At 40.1% G+C, this 25,180-nt stretch overlaps 1 protein-coding gene across 5 annotated transcripts in view; it reads right to left on the bottom strand.

Moving 5' to 3' along the window:
* LOC128545117 (arf-GAP with dual PH domain-containing protein 1-like) overlaps positions 1-25,180 on the bottom strand; it is a 141,108-nt gene that overhangs the window by 70,207 nt on the left and 45,721 nt on the right. Inside the window, exon 4 of one of the 5 annotated variants that reach the window (XM_053515491.1) lies at positions 20,081-20,189. The exons of the other annotated variants lie outside the window; for them this stretch is intronic. Within the exon in view, the coding sequence (XP_053371466.1) occupies positions 20,081-20,189 (109 nt within the window). The remainder of the gene's footprint in view (positions 1-20,080; positions 20,190-25,180) is intronic. 5 annotated transcript variants of the gene reach the window in all.

The raw sequence follows: 25,180 nt of genomic DNA on the forward strand, positions 1-25,180 counted from the left end.
ATCCTATCTGACCCATCGTTATCAGTATGTAGACTTAAATGGTGATTATTCTGCGTGTTCTCTAGTGGAGTTTGGCGTTCCGCAGGGTTCAGTTTTAGGTCCACTGCTTTTTTTCCTTTACATGCTTCCTCTGGGCAAAATAATCCATAAGCATGGTATTAGTTTTCATTGTTATGCTGAAGATACACAGTTATATGTCTTAGCAAAACCTGATGAGAAAAAACAGCTTACTAAAATTAAGCAATGTGTGCAGGACATAAGAAATTAGATGCTAATTAACTTCCTTCTGCTTAATCCGGATAAGACAAAAGTTCTAGTCATAGGACCGCATACAGCTAGGGGGTAAAATTTTAGATCACACCGTAACTTTAGATGGCCTTTCTGTTTCATCAAATGCAACAGTGAAAGACCTTGGTGTGATTATTGATTACAGCCTTTCATTTGAAGCTCATGTAAATAATATTACCAGGATAGCATTCTTTCACCTCAGAAATATTGCCAGGATAAGAAATTTATTGTCGCTAAACGATGCAGAAAAACTAGTTCATGCTTTTATCACCTCTAGGTTGGACTATTGTAATGCCTTACTGTCTGGTTGTTCAGCTAGATGCATAAATTCAGCTAGTCCAGAATGCAGCAGCGAGATTCCTCACTAGAACCAGAATATATGAGCACATCACCTCTATCTTATCTTCACTTCATTGGCTCCCTGTGAAATTTCGCATTGATTTTAAAATACTATATCTTGACCTATAAAGCATTAAATGGTCTCGTGCCGCAGTACCTAGTCCTGACGAAGTCTCTGCTTGCACTCTACAGTTAATATACATACACATTATACATTGTATGACTGTGACCAACTAACTGCCATCTCTCCTCTTCTTCTCCCCCCCCTGACCCATCCTGTCTGACCCATCCTGGTGAAGATCTCGTCGTGTGTCTCTCTGGGGTGCGTCTGGTGTCTGGGGACGATTCTCTCTACCTAGAAAATGGTTCTGGCCTTGACTGGTGTTGGCAACTGTTTCTCTGGGGACTTGACAGTTCGATAGTTCAGGACTGGAACTTCCTACAAGTCTACCTAGGTCTTTAATAACTTCCTGGACTCCATATTAGCATCAATTAACATCAGCTATTATAGCTGAACTGCCTGCCACCTAACACACTGTATAAATGCAGATCATTTACTGCTTTCTGTTTCACCCAAATGAGGATGGGTTCCCTGTTGAGTCTGGTTCCTCTCAAGGTTTCTTCCTATTAACATCTCAGGGAGTTTTTCCTTGCCACTGTTGCCCTCGGCTTGCTCACCAGGGACAAACTTACCATTTTGATTCATACAAATTCACATTTCATACAAACTTAAATAATTCTTTTAATTGTGTAAAGCTGCTTTGCGGCAATAAAAATAGCTAAAAGCGCTATACAAATAAAATTGAATTGAATTACATTGTATATTTTGTACTGTATAGTGTTATTTTAATTTTAATTTTATTTTATTCTTACTTAGTCAAATTTACCTTCTGTTTTCTTTTCATATTTATTTTCTATTCATTGTCCCTATTTTAAGGTCACGGGCAGTTGTCCAAGCATATTACTGCATATCGTACGAAGTATGACTGTGTATGTGACAAATAAAATGTAAATTTTAATTTAAACAAGAAAATATATTTTTAGACGTTTATCTACATTTTAGACAAATCTATTCACAAAAGGCTTGGTGTACCCTTTTTGCACGGGCGGTACCATAAAGCACGGGAGGGATGTGAGGTCTTATGGGGAAAAAAGGTAATTTATTTAGGATAAATGTGGTAGGAAAAGGGTTAAGAAGAGTAGAAGTAGCAGAGGTAAGGGCGGGCTGAGTAACGGCCTTTTCTTTCTTTGCGGCAGGATCATAAATTATGGCTTGTTGAAGTTTAAGAGCTGGGGGAGTTTAGATTTAAACACTGATGCTGTGTCCTGAACATTGATTCAAAGGCTATTCCATAACTTTGAGGCATTGTAAGAAAAGCTCAGCCCCATTGCAATCATTTCCATAATACAAGTTATGGACAAACCGCCTGAGCCCTTTGATTAAGTAAACATGGCAGTATGTATACAGCACTAAATGGTCTTGCGCCATAATACCTGAGTGAACTGCTAGTTTTTTTATGATCTGCTATTTTTACTTTAATCAAAGGGCTCGGGTGATATTGCAAAGATAAGGAACATATTGTCACCAAATGATGCAGAAAAAAACAGTTCATGCTTTTGTGACCTCCAGGATGGATTATATTATTTTTATGATTATAATTCCATACAGTCTGCGTGTTCTATTAAGTTAATAAACAAGTTCTAAATAGTCCAGAAGTTCACTAGACGCAGAATATATGAACACATCACTCCTATCTTATCCACACTGCACTGGCCCTCAGTAAAATTTCACATTGATTTGTACATAATAATTAGGTCTCCTTGATTTGACATCGGCTTTGTTGGTGAGGATATATGTGCAATAGTGGACTTTAGTGGACACAGTAGTGGACAGGGTAAACTAGTGACTCTGTGTACATTTCTGGTACACAGTATTTGAGCCGCAAAAACTGTGGTCTACAAATTAAATATTTCATGATCCAGTATATGACAGTTCAAATTGCATAGCACAGAGCTTATCCCCTAGCAGTCTCAGTTGAATGGGGTGAAAAACACTAAAGAAATCAAAAACATGATCCTCACCATGCTGCCCTGTTTGTCCAGGTTTGACTAAGCTCTGTATGAAAGGTAAATCACTGCATCATCCATCCCTATATGGTCCTGATGTACAAACTGCAAGGGGTCAAGTGCTGTTTTCACCAGGGGAAAAGGGTAGGCCAGAACCAGTCTTTCTGTTCCTAAGGGGGGGGGGGGGGTCATTTGGTTGTTCTTTCTATGAACTGAGACCAGCCGAGATGTTTTCCAAACAACTGGAACCATTTCCATCTCCAGATTAAAATCGTAGCATGACAGTGTACATTCATTATTACTAAGATAGACTTTAAATGAGATGAGCTAATGGCCCTGGGTTCTAGACATTCAATTAACTAGGCCTGTACTGAGACTATGAGCTACGCCGCAAGAAATATAAACAACACCTTCCAGAGTGGGATGGCCACCATCCTGGCCTAACAGGCCAGCTTTGCCTTCAACTGTATACAGTGGTGTGAAAAACTATTTGCCCCCTTCCTGATTTCTTATTCTTTTGCATGTTTGTCACACTTAAATGTTTCTGATCATCAAACACATTTAACTATTAGTCAAAGATAACACAAGTTAACACAAAATGCAGTTTTTAAATGATGGTTTTTATTATTTAGGGAGAAAAAAAATCCAAACCTACATGGCCCTGTGTGAAAAAGTAATTGCCCCCTGATCCTAATAACTGGTTGGGCCACCCTTAGCAGCAATAACTGCAATCAAGCGTTTGCGATAACTTGCAATGAGTCTTTTACAGCGCTCTGGAGGAATTTTGGCCCACTCATCTTTGCGGAATTGTTGTAATTCAGCTTTATTTGAGGGTTTTCTAGCATGAACCGCCTTTTTAAGGTCATGCCACAACATCTCAATAGGATTCAGGTCAGGACTTTGACTAGGCCACTCCAAAGTCTTTATTTTGTTTTTCTTCAGCCATTCAGAGGTGGATTTGCTGGTGTGTTTTGGGTCATTGTCCTGCTGCAGCACCCAAGATTGCTTCAGCTTGAGTTGACAGATGACCGGACATTCTCCTTCAGGATTTTTTGGTAGACAGTAGAATTCATGGTTCCACCTATCACAGCAAGCTTTCCAGGTCCTGAAGCAAAAAAACAAACCCAGACCATCACACTACCACCACCATATTTTACTGTTGGTATGATGTTCTTTTTCTGAAATGCTGTGTTACTTTTACGCCAGATGTAACGTGACAAGCACCTTCCAAAAAGTTCAACTTTTGTCTTGTCGGTCCACAAGGTATTTTCCCAAAAGTCTTGGCAATCATTGAGATGTTTTTTTAGCAAAATTGAGACGAGCCTTAATGTTCTTTTTGCTTAAAAGTGGTTTGCGCCTTAGAAATCTGCCATGCAGGCCGTTTTTGCCCAGTCTCTTTCTTATGGTGGAGTCGTGAACACTGACCTTAATTGAGGCAAGTGAGGCCTGCAGTTCTTTACATGTTGTCCTGGGGTCTTTTGTGGCCTCTCGGATGAGTTGTCTTTGCGCTCTTGGGGTAATTTTGGTCGGCCGGTCACTCCTGGAAAGGTTCACCACTGTTCTATGTTTTTGCCATTTGTGGATAATGGCTCTCACTGTGGTTCGCTGGAGTCCCAAAGCTTTAGAAATGGCTTTATAACCATTACCAGACTGATAGATCTCAATTACTTTTGTTCTCATTTGTTCCTGAATTTCTTTGGATCTTGGCATGATGTCTAGCTTTTGAGGTGCTTTTGGTCTACTTCTCTGTGTCAGGTAGCTCCTATTTAAGTGATTTCTTGATTGAAACAGGTGTGGCAGTAATCAGGCCTGGGGGTGACTACAGAAATTGGGCCTGGGAATTGGGAAAATTCAGGTGTGATAAACCACTGTTAAGTTATTTTTTAACAAGGGGGGCAATCATTTTTTTACACGGGGCCATGTAGATTTGGAGGTTTTTTTTCTCCCTTAATAATGTAAAACTTCATTTAAAAACTGCATTTTGTGTTCAATTATGTTATCTTTGACTAATAGTTAACAGTTTTTGATGAGCAGAAACATTTAAGTGTGACAAACTTGCAAAAGAATAAGAAATCAGGAAGGGGGCAAATAGTTTTTCACACCACTGTATAAAGCCCACATTGTTTTCAGAGAAGCACCTGAACATTCAGAGGTTCAATGACCACAACCTGCTTTAAGCTATGTCACGATGCCATAATATGAAGGGGGCTAAAGCATATTACTTCATTGGACATCGCCTTTGCTAATTTAAACAGCTTTACAAAGTCTTTCTGACTATATCATTAGCTCCAACATGTACAACTATCTTGAAAAACCTATGCTGGCCTAAGGCCCTGAGATTACCTCCTATGTTCAATCCCCTGGCTCCCGGGATACAGCTACAACCACTGATGCCTCTAAAGTCCTAGCTATTTTCACACGCCTCAACATAGGATCTCCTATAATCAGTGCTCTTTTAGTCTTCTCAGTCTTCCCCTACACAAATAACACTGCTTTCAAATAAACTAATAAACACCGATCACAGATAAAGTTATTACTAACAATGGACGAAGAATGACTAAACAACCCCTACTCCATGCATGAAATGAGCTCATTGTTGGCCATGATAAGTGTTTAACATACCGTAGTCAGTTTTGTTGCTAGTACTAACCGCTCTAGTTACTCCAGGCTCAGGCGTGAAAGGATTCTGCTTGCTGTTTTAGACAAAAAAGCTAACACATTCTTCAAAAAAAAAGGGGGGAGGGGCAAAAATGGAAGATGCGATGAAATAAAACTAAAACAAACCGGTAATGTCCCAATAAAAAGGGTTAAAAAAGCAGTATAATTTAGACACAATCAATTTGTGAACTTTCACAAAAGGGAAAGCATTTCATATCTGTCTGTTTAAACAATAAAGAAATAAAGAAAATACATTGACTAACAAGGTGTGTCCAGACTTTTAAATGGTACTGTGTGTATATTATACTGTATATATGAAATTGATAATTGCATTGCTTTAATAGAAAAGCACATTTTATACATGAAATAAGCAAGCATTATTCATAAAATTTATTAAAAGATATGCACATTAAATAAACAAAACAGTAGCAGATTAGTTAAGTATAAATGGATAATAGAAAATATACAAAATAAGAGAGTTGTAAAATGATTTCAGGTAAAAAAATTTACCATTGTAGTGTAGAGTTTCGCAGGATAATTGTAGGAAAGAAGCTGTACCTGAGCTTGTTGGTTCTGGTGTGAATGTTCTCGTGCCTTTTCTACTGGAAAAGTAAGTGACTCAGGTGGGAGGAGTCCTTCATGATGCAGAGAAGCTGCAAAAACATCTACTGTGTTAAAGGTCTTTAGTGTCTGGTAGCTGGGGTGCCAGTAATGCATTGTGGTGGCAAAGCTTACAGCAGGTTATGGTTGTTGAACTGCTTCATGTCCAGTTGGTGCTCCAAAAACATGTGGGCTTTATAACTGGAAGTTAACTTGAGTAACTTATAGGAAAAAGTTGGCCTGTTAGGGCGGTATGGTATCCATTCTCAGGAGGTTGTTGTTCATGTTTCTTGTGTACGTACTGTAGCTCAGTTAATCTGTGACTTTCCAGAGCTTAGGCCAGGGAGCACACAAACCGCCTAACTTGATTGTCTCCTAGCTGCACTAAGTTGTCACTTGACTTCCACCATATTGAGACTGTGCCATACATACAGCTAGTTCTGGTTAGCCATATACTGTAGCTAATTATGGGGAAAGAGAAGAATTAAATTTGTTCTAAGTATATCGTAACTTAATATAAGTCTCAACTGAACTTTGGGGGTTTAAATCTTTTTCATTAAGGTATTCACTGAAATAATCCAACAGATATTGTTACATACCAAGATTTTTGTTATACACAAAAGTAAACAAACTGAATAACAAAAAGCAAAGTAAAAATAAACATACATACACCACAAACATAAGGAACAAAACAACCCCTTACCTCCCTCCTCACCCTAGGGACTAAAATATCATGCCACACTGATGATGCGGTCAACACCACTCAGTTACTCAGCCTGCATTTTTAAGATGAAGGAGAAGAGGAGACCAGATCTTGTCAAATTTGTCCAATTTCTTTACCATAAGGAATAAAATTTTTTCCAAATGTAGTACCTTAATCAATTACATGATTTTATCAGAAATCCCAAATATCACAAGAAGTGGGTCAAGCTTTAAGTCACTTTGTAAAATATCAGACAGAGTTTTAAATATTTAATTCAGAATGAGAATAATTTAGTACAAAGCACATAACTATGTAAGGGAGTGGCTAACTCTGTCTGACATTTGTCACAAAATGGGGAGGTATCTGGAAAAAGTCTGTGTAATTTTGTTTTAGTGGAGTGGAGTCAATGGATAATCTTAAATTGAATGAGGCAATGCCTAGAGTTGACAGAGCATGTATGAATATTCTCTAATGCATCAGTCCATAGCTCAACATATCCCCCCGCCCCCCAATTCCTGCTCCCACTGCAATTTTAAACTCTCTGTCGAAGGTAAGTTCTTTGATAGCAAAGAGTTGTTAAATTACTGATATCAGATGTCTGACCCCATCCCCAAGCCCCAAAAGATCATCCAACCTAGCAGGATTAGCCTCATTAAAACAAGGTATATACTTTTTTTACGTAGTCTCTGATTTGCTAATATCTAAAAAAGTTGCTTGCATGCAGACCATATTGATCCTGCAACTGTCTAAAGGATGCAAACATGCCATCTATGAATAGGTTTCCAATATTCTGAACACCTAACTCCTTCCACTGTGTAAAAGCAGAATCCATAGTAGAAGGGATAAATAATGGGTTCCCCCTGATTGGTAAAAGGAAAGACTTAATTTCTAATTTTGATTTGACTTGCTTCCAAATACGAACTGTACTATGAATTATACAGTTGTAGTTATATACTGACTTGTCTATCTTTATAGGAGACAGTATGACTGCACCAATATCATAAGGGCTACATGCCTCTCTTTCCAAATGGATCCAAGTTGAGTGTGCTACCATATGATCTAGCCATATTATGACACACAAGCATAGTAGTAAAGGGCAAAATCTGGAAGGGACATTTCACCCCCAGCTTTAGGTTTACAAAGGTGTGCTTTACTTATTCTATGGGCTTTGTAATCCCACAAAAATGGTATAATAATGGAATCTAGTTGTTTAAAAAAAGTCTTTGGTAGAAATATTGGGATGTTTTAAAAAAGATATAGAATTTGGGGGAGAAAGATCATTTTAATAATATTAACCCTTCCTACTAAAGAGATGGGAAGGGATCTCCAGAACTGAATATTATTTTGCAATTTAGTCATTAAAGGGGAAAAAATAGCTTTAAATAATGACTGAAAATATTTTGTGACCTCAATTCTCAAGTATTAAAGTTTATGTTGTGTTATTTTAAAAGGAAGTGATTGGAAAACAGAAATATCTCTGACCTTTATAGGCATTAATTCACTTTTAGACCAGTTGACCCTGTAACCCCGAAAATGTACCGTAATGGCAGACTGTTTCTAAGATTGTTGAAATAGTATTTTGAGGTTTAGTGATAATGATATTTTGCTTACTGTATTCTTTGTGCTGTATCCATGTATGTTGGGATTAGACCGAATAGACTGGGCAAGGGGTTCAAGGCAAAGAGCAAAGGCAATAGTGAGCAGCCCTGTCTAGAACCTCTATGTAGACTGAATGGAGGAGAAAGAGTTCTGTTTGTAAGAATCCCTGCGCAAGTTTCTTAGGGCTGCGAAAAGATGAGGCCATTCTAATTGGTCAAAAGCTTTCTCTGCATCAAGAGAAGCAATGACTGGATCGTCTGAGTGTATGTTTTGAGAATAAATTATATTAAAAAGACGTCTGAGATTTGAAGATGAGTGCCTATTAGGAATAAATCCGGTCTGATCAGTATGAATAAGTTTTTCCATTACAGAACTAAGTCTAGTGGATAAAGCCTTGGCCAGGACTTTCTGGTCGCATTGTAAAAGTGATATTGGCCTATAACTACTTGCTTCTACTAGGTCCTTCCTTTTCTTAGGTAAGACTGTTATAATGGCTTCATTTAAACTAGGAGGTAACCTGCCACTCCTATATGCTTGAGTGTACACTTTAAATAAATAAGAGGATATGATATCGCCAAATTCTTTATAAAACTTACTTGGATAGCCATCTGGACCAGGGGATTTGCCACCTTTCATTTTCTTAATAGTATCTAATACTTCTGAATCCGTATTAGGCCCATAAATATTTACCAAAGTTATGGGTAAGGAGTACAATTCTCTAACTATTATTAAAAACCTTCCCTCTTTATCCGCAATAGTTGACTTAAGAATTAACGGTGTGCCTTTTCTGAAGAGAATGGCCCTCCTCTTGACCTAACTGCGCATGTAGCATGGTACATTTGACCAGTCCACCTACACTTTAGCTTAATATATTAATTTTTATTTAAGTGTGTTTCTTGAAGAAAAATTGTCACCCGATAATGATTTTAAATTGATTTTTAACGCCTTACCCCTTTTAACTGGTTAATTCAGCCCTTTAACATTCCAAGAAACCACAGTAAATTGTCTCCCCTTCTCTGATTGCATTATGTTATTCTGTATAGTGCAGGTTCATATCCAACTGCTGAAGACACCACCGTGTGAATTGAAAAAAAAAATGAAAATGAATGTCCCAACATTACCCACCCCTTAACACCCCCAATGTCTTGCCTATACTGAGAACCCTTTAAAGTAAGGCACGACCCCACTAAGGAAGTATTAGGAAAAAAACTAAACAAAAACAAACCCATCAACAGACGTAAACAGTCACTACTTCACTTATTAAACACTTCTGACGGCAGAAGCCTGAAACAGCTTCACAAATAACATGTTCTGCAATCCAGAATCACCATTTAGAAAATTAAAGACTTTCTTATAGACTTATAAAAAGCAGTTGTGTAAACAGCCACTATAGACTTTTAAACATCGTAGGAGGTATTTTTTTTTTTTTTGCAAAGAAGCACATACCTTTAAATGTAAAAATAAATAAATAATAATAACAATATAAGTATCCTTAAACCTGAACACTGAATCAATGTTATCTTATTTGTTGCTCACAGTGATGCAGCAAGTATTAACCACTACTGCCAGCACCAAAATGTAACTCTGCGAATTCTTCGGCTTTTCTCGCGTCAGTAAACACCGTCTCTGTGCCATTGAAAGTTACTTTCAACTTTACTGGGAATAATGTTCCATACCGCACTCCTGGCTTATCCCGAAGTAATTCTCTTGCTCTGTTGAATGCTGATCTGCGCTTTGCACCTTCGGGAGTAAAATCAGGAAATATACGAAGTTTTTTTTTCAGGAACAAACTTTTTCTTATTCTAATTTATATCCATAATTTTGTGACAATGCCCAATGTTAAAGGCACTACACATATAAAACTGAATTTAATTTCATTTAATTGTGAACATGCCATGAAAGCAGTGCCTCAAATTTTGATTTAGAAGATATGGACAAAGAAATGTACCCATGCAGTTTATTTGAATGACTTAAAGATATTGTTCTGTCAGACCCTGGTAGGGCGGGTATCCTGGTATGACCCAAAATCAGGTGCTTAATCTGATTTAGTAACTGTATTAAAATCCTCTTAATCTCTTAAAATAGGGGGGCAAAAAGATGTCAGCACCAAAGTCTGATGTTGAGCCAAAACAAGTTTGAGAGACCAGCCTAAGAGAAGGAATTAAGTGATGAAATTTCCAGGCAGAGGTGTCCTAATGGAAAGAGTAGTGAAAAGGGTAAATGCCTGTATGTTTCAAGACCTGGGGTGATAATTTCCATAACAATAATCACAAAGAACAAAAGGCCAGTCTCATCAAAATGAAGGGTCGGTCACCATGTTAGTAAAGTAAAAACACGTGAAAGATCAGAGGTAGTATATCCAAGAGCTCGGGTTGATAAATCTATATTAAAAAATTAAGCCTCAGAATTCGCATAGACGGTGACGGTTAGTGCAAGTGTCCTCCATTACTCAGTATAGCCTACCCTTAATAATGCTAAAATACAAATGAAAAAATGCAACATAAGGCTGAATTTGATGTCCATTAATTTATCTTACTTGATCAAAAGGTGTGTTTCAGGGTCTTACTGCATGACTGCGCAAGGGAAATCCACAGAAATGGGACTTCCCATGAGAGGAGGAGTGGAGCCTCCCTCACTCCCGATAAGAAGCTGAAGTCGGCAGACCCTTCCACAATTCTTTAAAGTTATCCATTTCTCAGCCTGCCTTCTCATAATTTATCAACCATCCACAAGCATTTCCTCAATTTAATTAATTGATTAGTGGATGCCTGAGGTAAGTATTAAGTACCTCCTCCACTTTATGATTTGTCCTGCAGAATTAAATTGTGGTGGAAACTAAAAGAAATTGTGCACCTCACCTTTACGAATTATGCATTCCTTAAAATCCCGCACTGAATCAAGCTTTTATAAACTGTGGCTTGGTTACACCCCAAGTCCACCAACACCTGATGTGTACCCTTTCTGTACTCAAGGCATACATTCCTGCACAATTCAGGAAAGATTGGGGCATGGAATTAATCTAAATCAGTGTGGCTGCTTCCTGGGAAGGGGAAAAAAGCAAAAAAAAAAAAAAAAAAAAGGGGGGCTGGTTTCAAATGGAGGACCCCTTATTTCCAAGGAGAGGAAACAGGGAGAGGAGAAGCAAAGTATGCAAGAGAGAGGTTGCAGAATGGGACTGCCGGCTTTCTAATGTGCTGCAAAAAGTCTCTCAGCCAGTCATGTTGACTCTGTCAGTGATGCTGTTTAATGACACTGGAACTACACTGCTGTCTCCCATGGCAGCCATGCGACAAACTCCTTCCGCATGTCCCCAGGTCATTAATTTTTTCAGCATTCCTCTGCCAACAGTCACTGGCAGAAGGCATCTCAGAGCTGCTGGAAAATGTGAACAAGGGGTTAACATTTTTTGCTTAACATTTGTCATGCTGGCATTGCCTTTGTTTTTTTCAGCATGCTGGATTCAAGGCCTTTACCCAATATTTACAGCAAAAGACAGGCTTCCCACTGTAACTCAGGACAACCAATCTTATCCATCCTCCATACCCCCAGCACACAACCAGTTTGAGAAACTCCTGCACCATGTGGATTTGGAAGAGTGTTAAGACACCGTGGTGTTGGTGATGTGGGTACAAACCATCACCATGCTTGATGAAGCATTTTAACCTTAAATTGCAGTAGCACCAGTGTGACAGTTCTTTGGAGGTTGGGTGACTAAAATTGTGAACTAAAATATTTTCAGCCACAGGTCAATCGACTTTTTTTGTTTCAGGCAATTATTTTACAAACTAATTTAAACTATCAAAGACAAATTGTGTGTGCATATTTTTGAAATCTTGCCAGTGTTCTACCTCTACCTCCACTTCTATCAACCACCATAGCATCATCTTAAGTGTCTTATTGATATGCTCCACCAGGTCATCGGCCTGAGAATGGTAAATACACGTGCAGATCTACAGTAGTTGATCAATTGGAATGGTTATTACCGTCGCGCTCACCGCCGCGTAAAAACGTCAGCGGCCAAAATAAATCAGTTGCATTTCAAAGTAATTCGTAAAATGGCCGCCAGGTGGCGCAAAGTGACATTTTCGCTCGTTGCCGTAAATACAACAGTGACCGTTATACAGCGTATCTCTGTATCGGTTTATTGTTATTTAAGTTCTGGATTATTTCAGGTACTTTAAACACATTGTTGGGTTGCTCATGTTGGCTCATATGAGATGTAGTTTACAAATGAACACCTGGTTGGGTTATTTTGACCCAACAACTGGTTTATTCATTATTCTTTCCTTTCTCCAAATATCAGCCTGCAGAATGTTTGAAATATTACTGTTTATTGTGTTACAGGTGTAGTTTTTAGAGTTGTTTAGGCAGGAATGCGTGTGTATACAGCTCAAAACCTCTATCAGTTATTAAAGATAGCGGCTATTTAGAAAACATGCCCCAGTGATTTCTGAGCTTCAGGAAATCTCCCGGCGCTCTGCGCATAACACCGGGCCAACTCATGTCAGAAAGAATTTATAAACGGTTTCTAAACATGGGCTATTGTTTTTTAACTTATAATTTTTGTTAATTTAATTTAAATGAGGTTTGGGCTCAGGACTTCGACTCGGCATCGTGATTCTCCTCTTTAATTTACTTATATTTAATTTAGTTTTAATCAGCGCTCAGCCGCATGCATGGAGTTTTCCAGAGCGCACCGGCAGAAGTAGACTAATGATCATGAACGCGTCGGGAAAACAGCAAGCAGACTGACTCTGACCATTTAAAAAAACGTTTGCGTTCATTTTCTGACGCGCTTAAGTTCACCAAAAACAATACAGAACAGCGCAGCTTACAACACTTACAAAATCACAACACTTACAAAGTCACAACGTTTTTTCGTTATTGTGAGTGCGCTTAAATAAAAGTTGAGTCTTATAAAGGCATGTAGTCTTATATAGTTTTATTATATAGTTTTTGCACATTAATCTGATACAGTTTTTTCAGCCTGTCACGGCGTGCGCCCAAATCAATATCGCTCCTCGCTCACTAGTTAGGTGGCCTCCCCTTCAGACATGCGAAGCAGCGGGACCGCAGAATTACACATGACTGGTGATCTATCGTTGCTATCGTTGCCCGGGCTTGCACCCCGCGCTATAAAATACTCGGGGTTTGTTGGGTTAAAGTGGATTTTACTACGCGCTGTGTATGCAGCGCGCGTGCAACAACGCGGAAGTGCGGCATGCAAGCAGGGCAAATGGAACGCGCCCCAGGGACTTCAAAGGAGCGAGAGGTGGGAGGGGCCGGTCCGGCCATCCGCGGAGAGCAGAGTCAGCGCGAGCAGACGGATGGCCATTGCACTCACACCGCGTAGTAAAATCCACTGTAACCCAACAAACCCCAATCATCACCAGCCGTGCCTTATTCCGTCATGTCATGTGGGCATTATAAGCTTTGTATTAAAAACTTCTAACTAAAAAGTGGCAGCTGGCACGCCTAAAAATAGACGCAGGTTATTTTTTTAATAGTCTAAATAAAAACCCTCCGATTTAATTTCCTATAGTCTAACCAGCGCTCAACCGCACGCATAGTTTTCCCGAGCGCGAGGAATTTTTTTGTGCTAAATAATGTTTATGCAGTATAAGAATTCCTATTAATCCTGGGTTGTTCTTTTAGTGTCACTATAGTGCTTTACAATGCCAGACAACATTCAAATACAAATTATTCACCCTCCCCAGGTGTGAATCGGCTGTTCTCACCTATTCAGAGGAACTGAAATGCACTTCTCCCCACTTTAAAAACCTCTTGAATCTGAGGCTGACTTTCAGTGATTTCAATTTGTGTAATTTTAATCTCCTGGATTCTAGATTCTAAAGTTGACATTGTTACCTTTTTTAATCATTGGACTGGAAAAACTTATTTTCCTTATGATAGCATAAATTGCATTGTTTTTAATCAGTCTATACACAATAATATTCTTTTTTTTTTTTTTTTTTTTATACAGGTATGGGGGCTATCTTGGTTCAATAATCTCTGTGCCTGGTTTAGGTTTAGTATTCAGTGCGCATCTGTTATATTACAACTATCATAACACTCAAATACCTTTTATTGGGGGTTAAGTGACTGATGTGCCTAACATTTTTCAGCTGAGCCTTTGTTTCACTGAAAACGACCGCGACACCCCCTCTCTCTCTCACACACACACACACACACAGAGCCGACCAAATCATTAGCACCTCCCTCCCCCAGCACAGACATTTACTTTCTATCCATTACTTACACCTGAACTGAGTTGTTTGAGTAACATGGGTCGAACCCGTTACAAATCATAACAGTCTACTGCATTTCATTCTTATAATAACGCAAAAACACAAGCGGGGCTGAAAGACCGACATCAGCTGACGCAGTAGAACGTCCTAACACTGTTTTAATTTTATGGTAATTTATTTCAGTTAATAAATCTACTATAAATTTAAAGAACACAAGAAATAAGATGACACAAATCCATACATGCTTTTTTTCTAATTACAAGTGATAAAATCAAAAGGCTCACTGTGTTAACATTTATTGTGCTTAAATTAGATCCTAATAAGATTTGATTTAATTTGAATTTTAGAACAGTGGCAGCTGGAACACCTAAAACAGATGCAGGATTATTTTTTTATAATCTAAATAAAAATGCTTTTTTAAACGTGGGCTATTGTTATTTACATGCAATATTTGTTAATTTAATTTAAATGGGGTTTGGTCTCCGGAATGTTGAGCATCAGGATCCTCTTCTTTACTTTCCTACGTAGAATCAGCGCTTAATCGCACGCATTAAGTTTTGTAAATTCGTTTAATGTTTAATAGTAAACAATGACCCCCGTTGCGCTGTACCACCGCTCGGAAAACCTTATGAAATACAAGTTTAGGACAATTATGATGATCTGCCACGGCGTGCGCGTGTGATGGGTGTACGCCCAAATCTACTATAATTACTCCCTCACTCCGTAGGCTCCCTGAATAGGCAGCAAATTGACGGAGCCGCCTATTTGTGCCGGCTGGCGATAATTAACGTTAATATGATCTCGGGCTTGCTCCGCATTATAAAAGCGAGGCGCGGAGGTTTGTCTGAGGTCTGGGAAGTACGTGATGTAATGGAGAATATATAAAAAAAAAGCATGTCAGTGGGGAGATGTGACGCGGCCCAGGCGCTTTAAACAAGGACACTAGAATTCCGCCCTTTGATCTCCGCGCTGAGGACAGCGCGAGAAGGAGCTGCGCGAGCTCCCGCGGCACCTTCACTCCTGCACCGTGCCCGCCCTCGCAGCCCCGCTGCCGAAGAGGAAAAGTGTGGTTAGGTTTTTGCGTCAGCGAGAACTCGCGCCGGCCATCGACAGCGGGAGAAGCGCTGCCTCCGCGTGCTCAGTTCTGCCACTCCGTGCACCAACACTTATCGTCAGCTGTGTGCCCGCATGCCAGTGTGGCACAGCCCCCGGAACTGCACATGCACAACCGTTATCCCATTCTTTCCATTCTCCCTCCTTCAACACTTTCCTTCCCCATTTTGCCTAAATAAATTACCCTTTTCCCGTAAGACCTCGCCTCGTGTCCGTGCTTTATGGTGCCGCCCGTGCAACATGGGTCGAATCCGTTACAGATCATAACAGTCTACTGCATTTCATTCTTATAATAACGCACAAACACAAGCGGGGCTGAATGACCAACATCAGCTGACGCAGTAGAACGTCCTGACAATGTTATAATTTTTATGGTCATTTATTTTAGTTAATAAATCTACTATAAATTTAAAGAACACAAGATATAAGATGACACAAAACCCTACACGCGTCTTTTCTAATTACACGTGATAAAATTTAAAGGCTCACTGTGTTAACATTTATTTGGTTTAAATTTGATCCTAATAAGATTTAATTTAATTTAAATTCTACATTTGTTTCATCATTTTAGTTCTGCGATTATAAATTTAACTACAATGTTTTACTTGATTTTATCCGCTACTACCTGCAGTTCTAAAACTCTGTCTTATTAATCCAGCAGAGAATGAACTAAGGCATGAGGCGTCAGTCTGTAGTTATATAGCGCCACTCAACGGTAAAAGCCAGCAAACGCACAAAGCCAAACGGTACCGCCGAGCACGGCGACGGTAGGACCTACATTCCGATTGATTAACCACTGTACTTGATCTGCAACAGCCAAAAAATATCTGCCAATAGTTTTGACATGAAAGTAGTACCTTGGTCAATAAGAAGCTCTGTCGGTAGACCCATGTGGCTGAAGAGTAATACCAGCTCTTTTGCAATGTCCTTTGATGTGGCTTTTCAAAGCCTTTTATGTCCTTTGGGGTGGCTTCAGGGTAGTGGGTGGCATGTCTACCATAAACAAGATGTTTGGAAGCATGCCAGGACCATTTCGATGCACTTAAACAGGATACATTTACATTTAGGCATTTGGCAGACGCTCTTATCAAGAGAGGCTTACAAAAAGTGCTTTAACATTTACATCACTGGATACATACTTACACTGGGTTAACTAGGTTACTAACTAAGTGCAATTAGTCAAACACAACTGGAATTTTTTTTTTGGGGGGGGGGGGGGGATTGGTCTAAGTACTGCAGAAACAGATACGTCTGTTGTTTAAAGATAGTCAATGTCTCTGCTGTACAGACATCTAAAGAAAGTTCATTTCACCACCTAGGTGCCAGAACAGAAAAGAGTCTGGATGAATGCCGCCCTCAATGCCTAAGAGATGATCGGAGGATCGGAGGGAACGTGGTGCAGTGCTTGGTGTGATTACAGCAGAGAGGTAAGTGGGTGCTGGGACATTTTTAGCTTTGTAGGCCACCATCAGCGTTTTTAATTTGATGCGGGCAGCTACAGGAAGCCAGTGCAGACGAGACAGTAAAAACGAGACGTGCTGCTGCATTCTGGATCAGTTGCAGAGGACAAATCATGGACAGAGGCAGGCCTACCAGGAGTAAGTTGCAGTAGGACAGTCTTAAAATAACAAGGGACTTAACAAGCACCTGAGTAGCCTGTGAAGAAAGAAATGGGCGGATTCTTATGATATTGTAAAGAAGAAATCTACAAGAGTGAGTAAGGTTAGCAATGTGTGGGGAAAATGACAGAGAGGGGGTGGATGAAGGAGTGATTTGGTTGTTGTCTAGGGATATCACAAGGTCTTGACCTGGGGATGAGTCACAAGGGATAAACAACAGTTTGGTTTTACTCAGATTAAGCTTCATCTGATGAGCTGCCATCCAGGATAAAATGTCTGTCAGACATGCTGAGATCCTGGTGGGACCCTTAGAGTCAGCGGGAGGAAAGGAGAGAGTAAGTTGGGTGTCATCTGCATAACAATGATATGAAAATCCATGCGATTATATGACCTTACCAAGAGACTGGGTATAGAGGGAGAACAGAAGAGGACCAAGTACTGAGCCCTGCGGGACACCAGTAGAGAGTCTATGTGGGGCAGATGTAGATCCCCTCCATGTTACCTCATATGACCTATCTTCTAGGTAAGAAGCAAACCATTGCCACGCTATTCCACAAATTTTAAGGCTTGTTCGAATAGATAATAGAATCCGGTGGTTCACCATGTCAAATGCAGCTGACAGGTCCAGGAGGATGAGGACAGATGACAGTTTAGCAGATCTAGCAGCATGGAGCTTCTCAGTGACTGACAGAAGGGCAATCTCTGTGGAATGTGCCACTTTAAATCCAGATTGGTTGCGATCATTAAGGTTGTTCTGTGAGAGATAAAGAGACAGTTGGTTATAAACAGTCCTTTCAAGAATTTTGAAAATAAAAGAAAGAAGTGATACCGGCCGATAGTTGGTAACTTCTGATGGGTCTAGGCAGGGTTTCTTAAGGAAGGGAATAACCCTTGCCTTCTTAAAAGCAGCAGGAACATGACCAGATGATATGGAATGGTTGATGATGGTTGTGGTAAAGGGAAGGAGGTCTCGTAAGATGGCCTGGAGCATTGAGGAAGGGATAGGGTCTAATGAACAGGTGGTGGGGTTAGATGATGAGATGATCTGCTGAATCTCATCAGATGACAGGTTGGAGAATTCTGCTAAGGGACGGAAGGAAAGGTCCTGAGGTTCTGCTAAAGAAGTTTGGTTGGGAGCGAAGGACTGGCGGATTGCTGCAATTTTCCCATCGGCAAAATTGTCAGCAGTCAGAGAGGAAGAGGCAGGATGAGTCGGTGGGTTGAGCAGTGAGAAGATGATGTTGTGGAGTTTGCCAGGATCATGTGCAGAGGCTTCCAGCTTTTTTCTGTAGAAGGTAGTTTTGGCAGAAGTCACATCACATGAGAATTTAGAGAGAAGAGTCTGGTAAGAGACGAGATCTGCATCAAGCTGTAATTTCTTTCATCTTCTCTCTGCAGTTCTTAATTCTCTCCTGTTGTTGCATAGTACATCAGATAGCCAAGGAGCAGGACAAGACGTCTTCCTTGGTTTAGATGACAGCAGGCAAAGGAGGAGGAGAGAGAGGAGAGGAAAGTTTCAGTCACAGTCTCTAGTGGTAGAGAGGAGAAGGAGTCTGGGTCTGGGAGGGATGATAGGGTGCATGAAGACACAGAGGAAGGGGAGACAGGGTAAAGGTTTCTGCGGGTAAAATAGACATTTTGTTGGTTAGGTTTACATAGAATAGGATGGGTTATGGTAAAGGATACCAGGTAATGATCAGATTTATGAAGAGGAATAGTAGTGATATCTGTGACTGGGGAAGAGCAGCTGAGGCAGAGATAAAATCTGCTTTCTTTACACCAGATTGGCAGTTCCAGAGCCCACCTACCACCAGTGCAATGAGACAGTACTGAAGGGTAGATGAGGTTGGTGGGAGATCTGCCTCTGCTGTGTGAGTAAAAGCATCTTGGTCTGTAATAACTAACAGAGATAGGTTGAACACACATCCTAGACTGAGGTAATTTTCCATAAAAACTTTTAATTCCTTGGTAAACAAGAGTTTAAGTCAATTCTCTGTGCACTTGCTATCTAGATTCTTGACACCTTCAATATATGGAGTTAAGCCCTGCCCACAATTCACACTTTAAGGAAGCCTGAAACTACTCTTGATTAATTGCCTGGGAACAAATTGCTTTAGACCGACTTTAATCACACTCCAATCAATACTACCAAACAACAAAAACTAGGTACAGTATACAGTAAGAATCAATGTGTTTCAAAAACAGTACAAAAGTTAAAAACCTACCTTACCAGTGGAGAAAAATCCAATATAGAAAACTAAAGCACACTAAAGTTTGAGCTAGACCTTCAATATATGTAGCTAAGCCCTGCCCACAATTCACACCTTAAGGAAGTCTGAAACTACTAATTACCTGGGAACAAATTGGATACAGTGGGGTAGGGGTTTGGTTTCTTGGGTGCTGTCCTCTAACATTCGGGACACCACTGACAAAAGTTTTGCAGGACACAAAGCCAAAGCAAAAAACTTTTAACTTCTGCTTTGAATCCTTCTAATGAAAGTGATCCTTGATTTTCAACATTGTGTTTTGCACACAAGATAACTACCAAGAGGGTGGGAGTGGGCAAGGTGCATTATGACATCAACCTTTCCATTGAGACCCAGCAGGAAATCACGCAATTCCCCTTTTCTCTCCATGTAGTCTCTTCTTCTCTCCATTAATAGGGAAGTATGACATTGGCCTGGATGACCTCCATCTTTACGTTTACTACTTGCATTTGTTCCCAGCAGTGTTTTAAACATGCTTCTTCAACAACAAACATCTTGCTTTTGCCGTTGGACAAATGTACCATCTCATGTTACCTGCTAAGTCAGGAAAAACCTTATAAGAGAGAGACATCTGCTTACCCTTAAACTGTGTGTGCCATGGCCTTGACTCTGAGCCATCCATGCCAGCTGGGATTTTCTGCCATGCTGGTGGCGGCGAGATTGCTTCTTCATCTTCTCTGCCTGCAGCCTAAGCCAATATCGCCCCAGCAAGAGAGGGACAGACAGGGTAAGCATCACAGCAGTAACGGAATACTTTCCCCACTGGTCCTCTAATGTGATGCGGGTCCACCTCCCAGCGATCTCCAAGGATACATGTGGTAAGGAGAGGATTGCACAGCCACACATTTACTGGAATGACCGACGGGCAAGCTAGAGTAACAGCACATCCCATCAAAACCGATATGTCTGCCAGGATGTTTTTCTCTTGGTACCAGGATGAGGTACAAAAACCTTACCTGATACAAGTTTGGCTGGTTTGAATTCAGTGGCCATTGGATCTTTTGTTTCTTCACTGATAAGGGTTAAGTAAGCTCGCCATGTCTTTTCTGTGAGCAAGAGAATGAAAATAATACTCCTAAAAACACTTTTTTTGGATTACTGCTGATTAATAATTTGCAGAAGATGCCTGAGGGACTGGTCCGAGGTTGGCCGAGTCCCTCGGTCTAAGTCAGCTGCTTGCATTCTCCACCAATGTAAAGCCTTTTAGTGAGGCAGGCCTGAACACATACAGGGACAACACTTTAGAAATAAAGTCCATGTTTATTTTAAAAAAGAAAAAAGAAGGAAAGCTAATTTCTCAGTGAGGAAAGTAAGAGGTGTGGGTTTAATGAGCAGGTGAAAATGGTGCAGTTCAAAGGCCTTTGGGAACGGCAACTGCCAGCCACAGTGCGTTAAGGCACCCTGCTCTGCAGCAGGGCTGACCAATGTGCTGAACGCACATTGTGTTCTCTTCTTTTTGGTCAGCTGGCAGAAAGTAAGAGACACTGGTTTTATTTTAGAATTTCAGATAAATGGAGTGGTAATTCAAATGTTACTGTAGGTAAAAAGGTTCATCTTTAATCTTTATCTGAAATAAAGTCAGTGACTGTATAAACAACCTGCAGGAATTTAATTTTACCACCTAGGACAGTCTTGATATACAGTATAGCTTGTTATTTAAAAGAGATAAGTCCAGATGAGGCATGTTGTGGGCTCACAAAAAGACTAAATGTGTTTTCGTTCTCTAGGGTCCACAGAAAAAAAGATACACATTTTTACATTTTCTCTCATTAACACCTGCTGATTTTAATCTCACAGAAATGCGATAATTGGCAGATCATTACATATCAGTTTTGTGGGTGAAAAGTTTGTGTGATTTAAGACCAATCCCAATTCTATTTTCTACCCCTAAAAATTAGTTACATATATGGGTCTGCTTGCTCAAGTGAGCAGCCATCATGAAAATTTCACTTAGCCCATCGTTTGAAGTGAGGTCCCGAAAAATCTTCGTTTGGAGGGCTATCTGGCCCTTCTCCTTACCCGTACCCCTCCAACCAAAAGAGAAATGAGACACCCCTACCCCTTCACGTGAACGCGCCAAACGGAGGGGTAGGGCTAAGGGGTAGAATTGGGATTGGGCTTGAGTCTCAAACCTCACAACAGACATGTTTGATGTCTCTGCAGCTTTAATGGGTCAGTCCCCACCATAGACATCAATACCTAGACACCTTAGAAGCAAACTTGAGTAAATGGTAGAGCTATGTTTTTTTCTAAATAAAACGCACTATAACAATTACATTTTTAACTGTTTAAACAGTTGTTTAATTAAGGGCTTATAGTATGTTGATGATGCACATGTGTACATTCATTTGTTGTAGCTTTTCTTATGGTGACATGGTGCCCTTTAAAAAAGTCATAAAATTATCAAAATATGTTCAGATATCATCAAGTAAAATTACAAACTACTGCTTATGGCTTCCAGGAAAGCATGCAGTGAGCCTGCGATAATGCACTGCTAGCTCTTTATACATACAGTACACACAAGGCATAATTCCCCAAGTGGCGCAGTGGTAAAGTGCTCGCCCTACCATCCAGAGACCGCTACTTTAATTCCCAGGTGATGCTGTAGCCTCTCTCCAGGGGCCTAGAAAGAGCTATAGCTAGCTAGCTACAGCCAATTATGGACATCTGTGAGCTCAAACAAGTGTAAAGAGCAGATAGCACTGTCCTCCAAGTGTGTTTTGCCACCCCAAGCGGTGCTGGAGTAAGCAATTCAATTCAAAATCTGATAGCAGTTGCCTTGATGCGGAAGCCCCCTAGTAATGGGTGGGAATTGGATATGACTAAATTAGGGTGAAAATCAGGAAAAAGTCCCGGTGGTGGTAGACAGTTCTGTCAATCTTGTAAGTTCCTTTTTATGTCTCCACTTTTTTCTCCTTAGAAAAGCCTTCCTTATCTAACTTTTTCAAGGTTGATTCCCAAATAGCATAAAATAGAAGGCTAGTGTGGGGTGTAGAATCCCTTGTTCCACACATATAGTAGTGCTCTTGTTCAAGTGTTCATGAGATTTGGGATTCACCCTTGTGTTTGAAGCTAGCTAGCTTTGGCCATGAACAGAGTGGTGTGGTGAGTCATTATCCTATCATCTTCTTGGTAAAAGCCCGCACGCACATTAACTAGTGGTGTAAAAGATCGAAATACACACAGACAGTTCAGAGGCGATTTGGGATGAAGTAATGTGAAGACTAGTGAGAAGACAGAGTGATGTTTAAGATCACATAACGTCAAATGTGTTTTTTTGCTGATGAATCAATTTGTTTTCTTGCTGCAAGTCCTTCCATCACTGGTTTTAAATGTGGGTTTTGCCGTGCAGCTGCCCTCCCCTTTTTTCAGTACTGCATACTTGCCCCTGAATTGTACACAGTACCAAACCATATTGGCCTACTCTTACCCATGGTAAAGGTCTATGTTTGTGGTCATGTACATGATGCTGACTAGGCAGTAAAAATAAAAGAGGCACCAAACCAAATTGATAAAAGAGTTACTGATCAAAAGACCTCCAGGTTGCCACTGTTGGGCCCTTGAGCAAGGTCCTTAACCCTAACTGCTCCAGGGGCGCCATATCATGGCTGACCCTGCGCTCTGACCCCAGTTACGCTGGGATATGCAAAGAAGCAATTTCCCTCTGGGATTAACAAAGTTCTAAGTTATTATTATTATCATTAAGCTTTCTAGCATTTTCAGGTGAGAACTGCATGTAAGCAAAATGCATTTCTTACCTTAGGCATGATTGCTAAGTTGTCTTAAGGTGTTTATTTACATTATCTTTTTGAGATACAAAACAGTGACAACACTACTTTCAAACAATGAAGTCTGCTTCATTTTGACCAGTGAGAGTACAAGCATTTTCGGCTAAGTCAATCGTACCTGAACAAAGAATTTGACTACTGCTTCATCATCAGTGCACTTCAAAATCTGTGTGTGTAGCATGCACCAATCTCATCATCTGACCACCATAGCCATAGCTAATATATATGGAAGGCAAACAACAGCATTGATCTAGACTTTTTTTTCAGAATTATTAATAATATTAGGCATAGCACAAAGACTGACTTGCTCATTTTTTTCTTCTCTGTGTTTAATACTAGAAGCGCCGCACCAGTGTCACCTACTTATAACGCGATTCACCGGTCATTTTGACTGCCTAATGTTTTAAATTGGAAGCTGTTGCTGACACACAGTGATCGCTAGATGGCGCTTTCACCCAAAGCAAATAGTTTAGCTCCAAGATCAACTTGCACTTGGACAATGCGCCATTCATTCCCGCGTTGATAATCAGCGATATATATTTTTTCATATTCAACTGAGAAAACCTACTACAGAGTCTCTAAGGGGACAAAGGAAGAGGGAAAAAACGGCAGAAGAAAAAAAACAAGTCATGTTTTGCATTATAACCCAAAGTTTTTGCCATGACTTTGTTTTGCCCTTTTTTTCTCCTCCTTTGTCCATCAAGGCGCTTCGTACTATAACAAAAAGGAAAGCTCTACTTAATTTTATATCGTTTTGAGAAAATTCATTAGTTTGTTCATTCTATTTAAAGCTTCTGAACGTCTCAGATGGATCAGGAGCAGCGATTTAGTTCTGAACTCGCTTCCGTGAAATTATTGCTAAAACAATATTGAATTTGAATAAATCAGATCTACCACAGCAGATAATAAACTGTGCTATGTCATAACCTAAGCAAACACCATGATTATGCCTCGTTTCGTTCAGTGTTGCTAGGCAACTGACCACACGTCAGCGTCTAATCAGCGGGAACGTGGTTCACTTGGCTGAGGTGTATTATAAACCTGCGGAATGTTTCACTGTTTATGCTCACATAAGAATCATGTAATTAAAGCGAGAGAAATGTGGAAGTGATGTGTGGCCACTCAATGAGAACTAAACTAAAGATTTAGGAAACTACACTGAGTGTAACATCTGCATAGTGACACTAAACAGCTGAACAACTTCACTTTCCGTTTACCTGTGAGCTGTATTTTGTTTGTTTACATTTAGAATTTTTATAACAGTACAAGAAGTGCACACACACACACACACACACACACACACACACACACACCTCCCCTGAGCCCTCGATTGGATAAACATCCAATTACCGTCGATATGCAAATTAGTCAAGACGTAGCCTAACGTAGTGTCGTGTCGGATTTCAGTGGTGACGGAGTGGAAAGACTTTGAAGAAATTGCAGCGTTTTTTTAGTTACAACAAGCACAGCGATGATTCCACGTCGCTGAATTCGACAGACTGAAGATAAATTACCGTTGTCTGACAGACCCCTACCTAAAGCCTTTAGTAAAAGCCTAAGTGAATGAACATAGTCAAATTTACCTTGTGTTTTCCCCATTGCGGTCAAAATGACCAAAAATTGCGGTCTAGTGTTAACGGTGGTGCATACTGCCACCTGCTGTATCGAAGACTGAAAATACCCAAGTATAGGAAAAAAAATAATAGTAATAATAAAAATGTGAATGATGGCCAGCAATAATTCCTGGGCACAGTACACATCAATCATGCCTTGTGTGAAAGTGCCCTTGATGCTCTATGTAGAACTGCAAAATAATAATTATACAGCTTGTTTAAGGTGCATATTGCACCATCATTGCACCTTAGCCTAGATGTAAAATCAGGGGATGTTG

The sequence above is a fragment of the Clarias gariepinus genome, chromosome 16 (genome assembly GCF_024256425.1).
Source record: "Clarias gariepinus isolate MV-2021 ecotype Netherlands chromosome 16, CGAR_prim_01v2, whole genome shotgun sequence".
Lineage (NCBI taxonomy): Eukaryota > Metazoa > Chordata > Actinopteri > Siluriformes > Clariidae > Clarias > Clarias gariepinus.